At 39.4% G+C, this 14,360-nt stretch overlaps 1 protein-coding gene across 15 annotated transcripts in view; it reads right to left on the minus strand.

Annotated features, from left to right (window-relative positions):
* RBFOX2 (RNA binding fox-1 homolog 2) overlaps positions 1-14,360 on the minus strand; it is a 252,551-nt gene that overhangs the window by 19,241 nt on the left and 218,950 nt on the right. For 13 of the 15 annotated variants that reach the window (XM_061638996.1, XM_061639000.1, XM_061638997.1 and 10 more), the window contains 5 exons: positions 7,761-7,853; positions 5,041-5,101; positions 2,445-2,498; positions 2,233-2,325; positions 1,002-1,134 (listed from right to left, as the gene is read on the minus strand). In XM_061638996.1, coding sequence (XP_061494980.1) covers positions 1,002-1,134; positions 2,233-2,325; positions 2,445-2,498; positions 5,041-5,101; positions 7,761-7,853 — 434 coding nt within the window. The remainder of the gene's footprint in view (positions 1-1,001; positions 1,135-2,232; positions 2,326-2,444; positions 2,499-5,040; positions 5,102-7,760; positions 7,854-14,360) is intronic. The other 2 variants (XM_061639001.1, XM_061639002.1) reach the window with 1 other exon arrangement.

The raw sequence follows: 14,360 nt of genomic DNA on the forward strand, positions 1-14,360 counted from the left end.
GTAAGATGGTCCAACTGAACTATCATTCCTGCGTATCACTATAATAGTAGACCAGGGATTGAGAACCTTTTTTTTGTTGGGGTCCATATTCTCTCAGTTATAATCCATCAGGGGCATCATGTGAGTGTTGGGCAGAGCCAGAGCCAAGATCAAAAAAAGGCAGACACTCCCTCTTTTCTTTCTTTCTCCCACTTTCTTCCCACCCCTCCATCTGCAGGCAATTAGGCAAGGGCTGCATTTTTCAGCTGTAATTACTCATCCCTGCAGCAGACAACCTGGTATATGACTGCTCCTAGTCGGAAGGATAGAGGATCAGGATCTAATCTGCTCTATCTAGGTGGTTTCTCTCCTGCTCAGGTTTCCTCTGAGAAGGATTTTAATCTGAGAAAGATGCTTGGAGAACACTACCAGACAACAAAAATGTCTGAACAATTGGCATCCTGTTAAGGCTTGAAAAACTTCTTTAAAAAAACAAAGCATTTATCCCCTTCATTTATTTTATTTATTACAAAAACAGATTTGGTAAATTTCTGTTATTAACCCTTTTCAAAAATGTCTCCAACCAAGAAAGCAAATCCATTGTGGGTAACTGTCCTGTGTCCTGGCAATATGCCACGAAGCTATCAAGTAACACTTGCCACTCCTGGATAACTCAATGAAACTGGACTTCAGAGAGCAGAAGCTGCCTCACTCTGCAGACTCTACACCCTTTCCGTAGCTTTCTTGAAGCAGTATTTCTTTACCAATGCAGCCAAACTGCTACCACTTGCTAGAGGAATTGGCACGTTAACAGCTTCCCTTCACTGATGCACCTCCAAGACAATGAATGAAAAAGTTTTTTCAGTCATAAATGTAAGATTGTTCAAGTACGATTGGGTGCAGAGTGTTCTGGTGTTGGCATATCCTGACTCTCACCATCCATCATGTTTCTATTTCGCTTTAGTGAATCAGCAAAACTTTCCAGCTCTGCAGAGCACTTCATGTTGATTTCCAACCCTTACCCTGGGTAAGCTGGGATGGCTGTTGGAGGTACTGCCCGCACTGCACCATACACTGTCCTTCCTCGGCCCCTCAGATGGGCTCCCCTGAAAGCGGCTGCTGTGGTGGCTGCAGTTGGGTAAGGGAAGCCAGGAACTGTGAAGACAGACAAACAAAGAAAATATGAAAAGGATCACTACATCTGTCCACTTAACCACAGCCATCTTTGACTAGAATGATACGCAACTCCAGAGCTGTGGAATATTCTGCATCTGTCCTGCAAAGGAGCATGCTTAGAACACGGATGACATTGCATACCTCTTGCTACACCATGGCCTTGAAGGGGAGGCAGGGATGCAGAGAGGCCTGGCATGCAAGGGATTAATGCTGTGTCATGCCTCATTCATCACAAACTATTTTCCCTCTTCCTCCACCCCATTTTGATAATGCCATGCAGTCTGGTTAGAAAGAGTCCGAGAAGCACAGAGAGTTGCTACCTATACACGCAAGTGACTCTTCCATATGCTGGGGACAGGGGGAGGGCTTTAAATATGTTATCATGACCTTCTTAAACTGGTGAGATGAGACTATGTGCGCGTGTGTGTATTCTTCCCACACTTAACTGAAACAGAGAAAGGACCTAAAAATCCCATGTAAGGCAGCCAAAATTTACAACATGCCAGTTTACCAAGAGCCCACCTTCTGGCATAGGTGACCATTAAGTGGTTTCATATATATTGGGCCCTGTTTTATTACACTTCATGCTGGAGTAAACTGGCTCAGGGGGAAAAAATGTCAAAACCTCAGAAGGCAGCTGGGAATACAATACAATAACAGATACCCAGAAGGCGCCAGCCAGTCACAAGGCACAAATCCAACCCAAGGTGCTTCCAGGAGCATGCCACAAGGGGGCCTGCAATGGACTCACAGTTTAGTAGCTTGAATAATATGTACTTTGGAATGCGGCCTCTGTAATTTCTTCAGTCCTAAAGCCAGAGAAATTGGTCCTTCCACATATATTTCCCTTATGAGTTATAGCATTCTTATCACCTGGGGAAGACCCAACCATAGGCAGGCTTGCAAATGCATTGTAAGATGGAAAGGGACACGGCCACTGCCCAGAGAAGTGGCATCACTTTTCTGACAAGGCCCATCCTTTGAAGTACATATTATACAGACTGAAAAGAAAAGGGCTAACAGATCACTGTTTACTCAAGCACAGTAACAATACAGGGGCCAATAGGGGCTACTTACTGATTAAAGGAATGTAAGTGTTAATACCCCCCCTTCCTGACAGGGGCACTGCAGCGTCATTGCCCAGCGAGACATCTGCTTGAAAACTGGATGCTAATTTAGTTTTAAAAAGAATAAAAAATGTAAAAAGGTTATAAAGAAACAGCATATTGAGAACACAAACAAACACCACTGCAGTTAAATGGCAGAAAGAGACGCATAATGTTTTCTACCTGCATATAATTCAGGACCATACACTGCTCCAACCACAGGGCTCAGCTTCCAGCCTGGAAGAATAAAGACAGAAGTGAGCATCAGAATACACCCTAGAGGAAGTGCAAACAGCTCAGTATATGCAGCGTGGCTTCTGGTTCATATCCCCTTGTCTTGTTTCCATATAGATTGCTCCTGTGTATAAAGACATACTATGTTTTCTCAATTTCTCATGTTCTGGACATAGATGAAAGCAGCAGCAAATCACCAACTGATTCTTTTCTGGTAAAGAGTTCTGTGCAGTTACTTCCATAGTTCAAGTATGAGTGTATTAACTCCCTTTATTTTATTTTTTTGAAAGGTTATTTTTGGAGTGAGCGAACGAATGAAAGATTGTCTAGAAACTACTACAAGCTGTTTTTCAATCAGAACAAACAAATGATTTCTGAAATTAAAGCTTGAGATCTTTGAGAAGACCCCCACTGTTAGTGTACTGGTGAACAACTGAAAGGAACTATAGCAATGAGAGAAAAGCATGCCCAAATGGACCTTACTCACAATACACCAGCATAGGTGTGGCATCTGGAATTTGATGCAGATGCACCGCCCACTGACTTAACTGGAAAGGGCCACCTTCAAAAGAACCAGGTACATACACTACGTGGATGTCACTTTATGTCACTGCTGCTATGCTGCAAGTGCAAGTTAGGATTGTCCAAGCTTATGAACCTATGCACTACAGTTTGTTATGCTAAACTAGGGACTCTATTGCTTAAGAGCTCCTCAACCAAGAATATTAGATCAACACACAAACCATGCATTGATCATGCCAAAAGGGGCTGAAAACTAAACAACCTCTATTATTAAAAAGCTGGACACAGATGGAGAAAGCATCAAAATACAGCAACCGTGCTATAACTGAGTTATAAAGACCATAATGCACATAATGCACATTTTTTTGTTTCATCTTCAATAGTTTCTTCTGCATTTGTGGGTCGCTTGAAAAAATATCTTTGCAAAAGCCTTAAATATTTGTCCAACAGGAAGCAGAAAGTCAAAGAGCATTCTAGAAAATAATGTAGCAGAAATAAGTTGGTAGCTTGCTATGTTACTATGAAATGAATGTAAACTTATGAGTCAGCTATGTATGCTATGTGCAGTACATTTTGAATTGGAGTCTGGTTTTTAAATAAAATGTGAGAGGAGGGGTGAGATGCACCTAGGCAGAGGAGGGAGATATATATATATATATACTGCTTCAAGTTGATTCCGACTTATGGCAACCCTATGAATAGGGTTTTCATGGTAAGTGGTATGCAGAAGGGGTTTCCCATTGCCTCCCTCTGAAGCTAGTCCTCCCAGCTGGCTAGGGCCTGCTCAGCTTGCCACAGCTGCACAAGCCAGCCCCTTCCTTGCCCACAACTGCCAGCTGGGGGGCAACTGGGCTCCTTGGGACTATGCAGCTTGCCCATGGCTGCGCAGGTGGCAGGGCAGGTAACCCCTGAGCCACTCCCTGTGGGGTGATCTTTAGCTGGCCCTTGACACCCAGGAGACACGAGTGGGGATTTGAACTCACAGACTCCCAGCCAGGCTCTCCTCCCCGCTGTGCTATACCAGCGTGTTTATTTAGCAATATACTCTTCTCAATTATCTTTGTTTAAAATATACTGTTATTGACAGTAGGATAGAGAATACAGACCCTTTGCCTCCAGTTTTGTTTTAGCTACCTTCAAGTGCTTTTGCACCAGCTGTTGTACTATGGACTCCTAGGCCAACACCAATTGTTTTGATATATTTTCAATGAGATCAAAGCCCATACTCTTCATTTCAGACCTCTTGTGAGAGTCAGTATAATTCAATGGCAAGTATTGAGATAGGTAGGTTGCCAGACTGGCAGCCAACAGACTCCTTTATAGGTTTCATAAACTCTGCTATGACAGAGGAAACTGGACTTTACCCTTTTAAATCTAACCTTTTCCCCATGGTTCTTGGGGTTATGTCTGTGTAAGAGATTGGGCGGGAGGGAGAGAAAGAAAGGGATGTGATTTAGAATTACAGATACAGATCTGCATGTGTGTTCATGTTTACCAGACAATTTCTTCTTCAGCATCCTTTCCCACTATTAAGTATCAGGGCCACTTTGTAAACATCTCTAGATTTTAAAAGCTGCTTGCAGGTTTGGTGAAGGAAGCTGCTGAACAGACAACTGGCCAATAAATCTGATATGTGTACGTTATCATTTGTTTGTGCCTATCAAGCCACAGTCACTGTCTGTCAGTGACAGAAACGTCTATGTCAATCACTTCTCACCAATTTACCTGGGAATAGCAAGGCCAAACTGAAGTTGTTTCTTAAAGTTAGACTTGTTAATCTATATTTAACATCTGAAATAAGTTTTCTTTTTCACAACAAATTCTAATTCCGTTAAACAAAAGGTAGTGGACATTCTCCTACCTTTAAAAAACAATCACACATTGTACTTCACTGTTTATACACACCAGACACATACGGTTTTGAGGTCCATTATGCTGAAATCTATGGGGAAAGAACAACCCTGAAACCTTAGTTCTTCCCCCATAAACCTTGTTTACTATTAGCACCAGTATTTCTTCTTACCGTTTGCATACGGTGTAACCATCTTCTTATTAGTCATCACTCGTGCAGTAGCATTATTAACCTAAAAGTAAAAAGGGGGAAAGGGAGAAGAGGGGAGGAAGCACAGGACTTCAGAGAAAATGATAGAAACATTTCTGATTTTTAAAAAATTGTTTAAAAATTCACCACATTTAAATTTACTTTTACAAGTTGCCATTAAAATAAATATTAAAATTGTAAACAGATCTAATTCTGGGACTTGTGCATTAAAGAAAAGGCCAAAGAGAGTAGATTTTCTCAGGCATCCCTGCTACCTTTGACTTAACTGGGTATTTGATGCTCACTGATCCAAAGGGCAAAAAGTTCTCCTGTTGCTATCTTCTCCATGCCCAGTTTGAATGGTATGAGGTAGTGAACAAAAACAACGTTGTCTCATATTTTAGTAGCCTTTCACTGAACTGCAGTGGCCTACTACTATTACAAAGAAGACAGCTATTCAGGCAGAAGGAGTGATTGGATCCCAGATGCCTTGGATTAAATCCTTCTACTCCTTTAGGAGTATTCCTAACCGAGGCTCGTTGGCCTACATCCCAGTTTCAGGATATCCTGAGTTACTGGCAGATCCATCTCCAATTGCTGAATTTTGAGAAGGACAAAAATAGAACACAATTTAGAAATTGATAAAGCGTCTCCTGATTTCCTAGTGCCCTTACCCTTGTTACTGAGCTCTTATAGCCCCAAGCATTCTAAGCACTGAGTGTGTGTTACAGCAGAGATGGTGCTTGGAAAACGTGGAAGGGGTGGGCAAAGCCAAATTACTGCAGCCCTGTGTCAGACAAAGCCTCAGAGCTCTGGCAAAGTGGGTGACAGCTGAGCTAGGATCAGTGACATTTCAAAATCCTAGGCCATAATAGAAGAACAAACCACAAGGCCAATATCAAGATTCAATCTTAGTTGACCTGTGATGTTTAACAGAAAAGTGAGCTTGGGCACAGAAGACGGGAGCCTGGAACCTCTTCACTCTAGTTTCAGCCTCCAAACAAAATAAACATTATACATTTAAAAAGAAAGAATGGGAAACAACAACGATGAGACTGAGAGCATGCTGTTAAAACACACACAAAGAAAAACAACAATAACAACAACAACAACAACAGTCAATTTATAGGGCTGGGGAGGAGAAGAGGGAGGAGAGGTCTAACAGACAATCATTAAGATGGAGCGACTGCCTGAAATCAGCTGCTATAGCAGAGTGCAATACAAGCACTTAAAGGAAAAATGGCCAAAACCAATCAGAAATCACCAGTCAGCAAAGAGAAACCAACAGCTGCATTTAACTGAGTGAAGACAAAAAAGGCAAGGAAAAGAAGGAGAAAGAAAGAACAATCACAGGTTTGGAGAGAGGCAGAATGAGAAAGAAATAGGAATGGGGAGAGGAGAGAAGAGAAGAGAAGAGAAGAGAAGAGAAGAGAAGAGAAGAGAAGAGAAGAGAAGAGAAGAGAAGAGAAGAGAAGGATATGGGTGCAGTAACAAAACCAGCCAAACTGGAGCTCAATAACTCTGAGTAAGATGTGCAAGGGAAATCACCAGGAAGTCAGTAATCAAATAGCTCAGACTTCTACAAAACGGTATGTACATCCAAAGTCCAGGCGGCATTACTCAACAGCATTGAAAATAAAAGGAGGGGTGGGAAGGAAAAGGAAAGGGGGGGACAACAAGTCAAATCACATTTTGTAGTGTTAATGTGAAATGGCAGATGGATTTTTTTCTTTCTTAATTTTGTTTTGCATTTAAAAAAAGAAATAAGCTTCTCCTCTAGCACTTTTGTTTCACTTACCGCCAACTCGTACCATCGCCAGCATTGTGTATAGTTACCATGGAAAGAGTGAGTCAAGTGAAGGGCCCTAAACACTAAACCATTGAAAAGGGAAATAAAACAACAAAAACAAAACAAAAAACAAAACAAAAAAGCAAAATATGCAGACATCTTACTCAAAAAGGCGGCTTTAAGTTCCCCCCCTATATTTAGTACTTTTTCCTCTTAAAAAGAGAGGGAGAAGGAGCCAGTTAACCTTCAATATGAGGGAACAGAAAATAAACCACTAATTACTCAGTTACCTCCCATTTAGATAACAGCTATTCTGCTTTATTGAACTCATTGTAAGAGCTAATTTTGACTACATATCATATCAAGAAAAGTTATTCTAGCAGCCCAAGTAAGTGTCTTCCTGTACTGTTCATCCTTTTCCACCGTTAATATAACGTCACACTCATATGGAGGAGAACTGGCCTCTGAGGAAAATGGCAGATACTGGCTGCCCCCGATCTTTGTTGTTAGACACCAAGTTACAAATTGGACAGTGCTCTTTTCGTTAGTTTTAATCAGGCTTGGCAATAAAAAGTTGGAGCCTCATGAACTGAAGCAAAGGAAAATCAAGACAGCAGAAGGTCAAAAATTTGGAGTGGGGTGGAAACAAACTTAAGAGAAAAGAGAAAAAGAAAAAATACCTAAAGTAACAAAACATATATAGATATATATTTGGGTGGGGGGGTTATTTTTATACACCTCAGTGCATTGGGGCGGGGAAGTGAAAAACACAGACACAAATACACACAACCGTACACACACACAACCGTACACACAAGACAGGAATCCAAATGTGAAATAAGTGAGGCAAGACACAAAAAAAGAAACAAAATAATAAATATAAAGAAGAAGTTGAATTACTGAAGACATGCACCTCGATTTTACGGCCCTCAACCACGGTGCCGTGTAATTTCTCCCTGGCCCTGTCTGCATCAGCACTATTCTCGAAAGTTACGAACCCGAATCCCTGCATGCAGCGGGAGAAGGGGGGAAAACATGCACATCGTTATATATTGAAATACTGATATCTAGATAATAGAGAAAAAAAATATCACAGTATGAAATTGACATCAGCACAACTTAGCAATACTCTCCTAGAGTCACATTTTTGGTTCATGCATGTTTCATGAAAGAAATTTAATTTAAAAAAAAGTTGTAATCAGATTTAAAATAATAAACATAAAGCAATTGAGGCCAGACCAAAAAAAGTACCGTTACTCGAGACAAATTTTGAAAAATAAACTAGCTCCTAATCTGATAGAACATTTTTTTAAAACCCTAGGCAGAAAATCTCTTGCCACACAGCACCATTCAAAGGCATACATCTATAGTACTCTCAATAGTTGCCTTTATATGGCAATGATACACACAGGCAGGTGCTTTGAACAAGCCACTACAAAAAAGGGGGTGCGCTACTAGATATTCCTACAGTTTTATGCTGGGTGGGAGAGCCACATCCTTTGCAGCATCTCTAGGGAAATTGCCATTTTGGACTCATCTTTTATCAGTTCTCACATCCCTATATAAGATTACTCACCTTAAAAATGTTTTAAAGCTTTACACTACATCTTAAAAATATTGTAATGTCTTACACTATATATTGTCCCAATGGTATGGATCATATGCACTGCTTTGTCTGTAGAATGCCCCATACCAGTAGACTTTAATCTTTCGAAAACTAGGACTGCTTTTTGTTCCAAACTGCAACCAAGGGCTCCCTATTAGTTTTTAACTATGTACATCTTTCTCCATCTCTCTATCCTCCCCCCCCACTTTTCTTACTCGAACAAAATGGTGGCAGTGCAACCTCACTTAGGCCAGATCATGATCCACTAATTGAAGGCCAACTGGTCTCCCACTTGATCATCAAGGCTTCTTGATCGATTAATACATACAAGTGCAATTTATACATACATGGGGGGTGGTTAAAAGAAATGGCTTCTAACATTTTATCTCAGTGGATAATTTATCATCAGAAGTCTTGGGGCAACTGGATCTGGCAGAAACCTTGTTATACAATTATCTTCTCAGTCTAAGCTTAACATTTCCTTTTCTTGATCTTATGTATCAGCCTTACTGATGTGATTTCATTTAATTGTAAAATGAACATTATTTGAAGAAATCCTGCAGAATATGCATACCATCATTAAGTGAGGAACTATTTATTTTCGTGAGAATAAATATGGGAAACATTAGCTGGGAATGAACACTATTGCTCAGGAATGGTCTGAAGAACTAGGCAGTCACCTATTTAAGTACACAACAGTTTGGATGTCGTTCATCTAATTCATCTCTTTCCATTTCAGTCACACCACAGATAGTTTTCTAAAATTACATATTGGTTATCGTGGCTGAACACCACTTTCCCTGGGATAAAGCTAAGAGAACTAAATTAATTAAATATGGAACCATTAGAAAATGCAATCTAAAAAGTAACTGTAAGGATTTATTTATTTATTTATAGCTCACTTTCCTTTAGAAAACTCAGAACAAGCTAGGTAAGGATCTCAATGATCTCCACTTCAGATATTGACTACTTCTTTTAGCTTCAACAATGGTTTGAGCCTTAGTTGTCCCATTTACAAGAATGTAGACATTTGGCTTAACATACTGTTAAGTAAAAAAAACACTGCAACAATTTTATTGCTACATTTTAAATGCAACAGTAGTTTTCCTTTTATCTTTACTAGTACGTTCATCCCAGAAGTAGGCAGAATGAAGTGTATGCTAGATATTAGAGAAACTACTGATACGGAAACAGAAACCTGGATAACTATGGCTGCAATTCTGTAACAAACTTACCTGGAAGTAGGCCTCACTGAACAAACTGGATTTACTTCTGAGTAGACTTGTACAGGACTGTGTTGCTGGAGATGTAAGCCTACATTTATTCTGAGGGAAAATCTATCATGGCTCTACATGAACTGGCTGGAGAAGCATCTTTAGTCTTCACTAAGGAAAAGTAGTAAGTGGGTCATCAGTTTAAAGTGCTCTTTAAGATGCTATAATGAGAACCTGTTAGAGCTTGAGCCTTTTGTCATCCCAGAAGTATTGTGTGTACAGGATTTTTTGCTTCACAGTAGGGTTTCCTGTTATATGCTGCACTGTATTTGTAGAGTTCACTGGAAAGCTTATTCGAGGGAAGGAATTTAGAATTTTTAAAAATTTAGTTGATAAGTTAAACTGGGTGATTGGATTCTCCAGCAAAAATCTCCTGTCCCAAGTACGGAAGCATGTTCTTCTCAAAAGGGCTTATCCAGATATGCAAACCCAAAGCTTCTGTGCAAGTGCTTTGAAGGAATTAGGGCTGCGTTCACTGACAGTAACTTCCCTCTTCTCCTGCTCTTTAGGAATTCTCACTCCCCACCCCTGAGAGCCTATGGTTCGTTTTGAAGCTGTGTTGCTGCTAGCAACTGCAGCTGTCCCTCATGGTCCACTTCGTTTCCTCTACAGATGCAGCCTTTTCCAGTGGCTTTTCCTTTAGAGGTTGCTCTCATTCCATCCTACTGGAGAAACATATTGATTCCACCACTCTCAAAACAGGAATTCCTCGCTGTTGAGGAAATTGCCTTTACTACTAGTGTACTTGGAACATGAGATTCAATTGGAACCAATATGCTAACTGAGGGAAGGGCATCTGATCTCCATGTGCCATGTGCCATGAACTTAATACACTTTATTGTAATACAATAATTGCCCCCAAAGGACCAAATACAATTCCATAAGGGGAGTACTGCAGAATGAGTTACATCCTTGGTAGTCCCATGAATGGCTTCCTGAGTTCTTGAAGGAGGACAGGGTTTAAATATTATAAATAAGCTGATGCACACACTCTACTTGTTAACATTTAAGAAGTTAATTCACCATAATTGTTTTAATTTTTCTTCCAACAGTGCATGGATCTCTGCCCATAAACACAAGTAAGCTCCTATAGAATTTATTTTTGTAGTGTCTGAAGGAAATCTCAAGTAGTAAAATATATAAATTCTTCTACTGGGTGAACATTGCCCATATAAATCACAGAAAGAATTAGATCAAGGAAGAGAGCAACTCTGGATCCACAAAACTATATAATATTATAAAAACATCCTACCAACCTATTTTTAATCGGCTTTGCTGCTAATTTTGAAGCTAAATTGTCTGTTTTTTTAAAACATTGGCCTTCACTTTTTATTATTATTACTGGCTGAATATTATCCAGTCAATGCAACTGCTGACTATTAAATATAAAGAAATTTCTCCTATGATGTGAACCATTTACAGCTCAGGGACACCCCGTTTTCTTTAAGGAGCTGTTCAAGGACTCTAAAGAGACCGAGTAACCATTACCCTTTTAGTCTGGCCTCAGATTCTGCAATAAATAACAAGCAACAGGATGAGCAGTGTAAAAATAATAATTATACAGAGTTTTTAAAAAAGGTTTCCATCTCTGAAGAATGAGAAAGAAAATTTACCATGTAACTGTAAAGGGAGAAATCAAAAGCAGACGATTCTCCTGGGTGTGGCCAGAACACAGAAATTAAGGAAAAAATAATAATAAAAACAAAACAAAAAAATAAAAAGAAAAAAAAACCAAAGGAAACTAAACAGAGCCCCTTGAAAATCATGCATTGTTAACCCTTTTTTATTGTGTTTAGAACATTCACCTCAGAAGCAGCATCTTTATCTTATGGTCTTGGAATGGACTTTCCATAATTTTTATTTTTTAATATATCTATATATACACAGACACACTGTAAAGACTCAGTCAACAGCCAGAAGCCTAGAGAAATGGTAAAAATAATATCCTCCAGGCATTGGGGTTACTTGCTTCCAAAACTTATGTGCATCTTTTGCCATCCTTGATAATCCGTCTGAGATGAGTGATTGGAATCAAGTTTGGGTTGGGGAGAACCCTACTGCCATGTAAACTGAGGGTCCTACCTTCCAAGATCTGCAGGGGATAGACTGTGGAATTTCCATCTAAGACTATATTGCAATGATTGAACAAGGCACTGCTTAAAAGTTATTTCATTAGAGTGGTAGAAATAGTTACACATACATATAAGACAGAGTTGCTTCAGGCTTAAGCATGTAAATACCACAAAGTCAAACAAAAGTGCTTCTGCTAATGAATACCTAACATTACCAGTACACAAATGCAACTGAAATCTGCAAGTGAGGGAGCACAACTTTACTGTACCTGTTTCCAGGGGGAGTAGTCTGTTGCAGCAAAACAAACAAGTTTACTATGCTAAGCTTTCAAGGACAGCAGTCCACTTCATCAAATGCATAAAGTGTTATCCTGAGTTGCAAGTATCACACACATGATTTGACAGAGGGAGGATTGTAAATAGTGAGGTCAGAAGGAAATTAAATGCCAAAAAGTCCAGACAGACAATTACATTAACAATAGTGGTCATTAACAGAAAACAGTTTTAATGCCACAGTTTACAAATTCCCCTACACACAACCCTCTGCAACTCAGGATAACATTTTGTCTACCTGAGGAACTGTAGTTCATGAAAGCTTATGCCAGGAGTACTTAAACTGTAGTCCTTGAATCACCAGTGGTCTGCGAGTTTCATTCAGGTATTTGCAGCATGCCCACGTTAAATATTCGTATTGATTTTTAATTGTATTTTTACTGTTTCTTTTATTTCTTATATTGTATTACAATTTGAACTCTATGAAATTCAAATTGTAATACAATAAAATTCAATGTAAGAAACAGAAGCAGCAATAAAAATACAATTAAAAGTCATACAGCATCTAGCACAGCACATTACAATTGCTACAAAAGGTAGAAAAATCATCCGCCAAGACCCTCAGCAATTTTCAAGTGGTCTGTGTGTGTGTGTGTGTGTGTGTGTGTGTGTGTGTGTGTGTGTGTGTGTGTGTGTGTGTGTGTGTGTGTGTGTGTGTGTGTGTGTGTGTGTGTGTGTGTGTGTGTGTGTGTGTGTGTGTGTGTGTGTGTGTGTGTGTGTGTGTGTGTGAGAGAGAGAGAGAGAGAGAGAGAGAGAGAGAGAGAGAGAGAGAGAGAGAGAGAGAGAGAGAGAGAGAGAGAGAGAGAGAGAGAGAGAGAGAGAGAGATTGGGAACCACTTGCTTATGCTGTTATAAATTTATAGTATTTAAGATGCCACAAGATTCTTTATTGCTTTTATTCTACCTATTCCGGGAGTCGCATTGACCAAACTCAAATGCAGCTTAGAGGTATGAATAGGGAAGATTCTGTTACTCTACCAACTTAATTAAAATCCCATGAGCCACATTGTTTCTATAAGCAATACCACATCATTTTTATAAGAGATATACAACACATCTGTTGTATCTTAAAATTAAAAAAAAATGTCTTGAGCATAAACATGCCTATGCCCCACATGCTACACTACTTGATCACATCAAATTGTCAGTCATTAAGGTAAAGTAGTCTGATGAACTCTCATTTGATACATGCAACAAGCTGCAGAAAGGCAACCATGTAATTCTCTCAGGCATGGTTAGAACCCAAATCACATGGAAACAGCAACCATAGCACAGCAATTTGTATGAATTGGCACTGTTGACTGAGCAAGGCTAAGCCATAAGCACACAATGCATCCCTGCAGTCTTTGGGCATGAAATACACATTGAACAATCTGAATATACAGAACAGTTGTCCAGCTGGACCATAAACCTTGCACATTCATACTCTTATAGACACAGAGGGTATCTGTCATGTGTACAGATCCTAAAAAGGGTAGAGCATAAGATTCTCAAGCTACTATTTTAAGTAATGCTATCAAAGTCTTGTCAGTCTCTTATTCGCTTTTTGTACAGCATCTAGTATAAGGAATGATTCTCCATAATCAGGCAATTATTGTTTATTCCTCATTGCCAGGAGAGATACAGTTCCTTGACCTCTCCTAACTTACATCTTCACTGGGCCAGGATACAGAATATTAATACACTTATTCCCTTCCAGTTAAATATAGGTGGTGATATTGTGAATGGTATTCAATTGCTCTGTTGAATTAGGTAGGCTCATTACAACAAAGTTTGAGTGTTCCTGATCAAAAGGAATTTGGATTATTCAAACCCTGAAGTAAATTGAGGAGAATCAAACTTATTTTCATGGAAACCAAAACTTTTATTGGGAGAAAATAAATGTTTGCACAGGCAAACTGGAAAAAACAGCATTATAAGAATCCTTAATTTCCAGTAATCACATTACCAAGGAAAGTTTAACAAGCACAATGAAAATTACTAAAAATTACGAGGTACGTTTGGCTGAACACAAATGAGACTCTTATTTCAATTTTTCAAAAGCGTTTTGTAAAGAGTTATTTCAATACTCTCTTAATTGTGCATATTATACTATTCAAAGGTCTGGTGCTCATATCTGTATAACTTTTATTTCTCACTCAGTTAAATCCTGGTAAGGAACATAATAAGTTCCAACACACAGACACAGACACAATCCTCTTTTACTATGTCACCTGAACAAGAGAAAG

The sequence above is a fragment of the Rhineura floridana genome, chromosome 8 (genome assembly GCF_030035675.1).
Source record: "Rhineura floridana isolate rRhiFlo1 chromosome 8, rRhiFlo1.hap2, whole genome shotgun sequence".
In the NCBI taxonomy this organism is placed as follows: domain Eukaryota; kingdom Metazoa; phylum Chordata; class Lepidosauria; order Squamata; family Rhineuridae; genus Rhineura; species Rhineura floridana.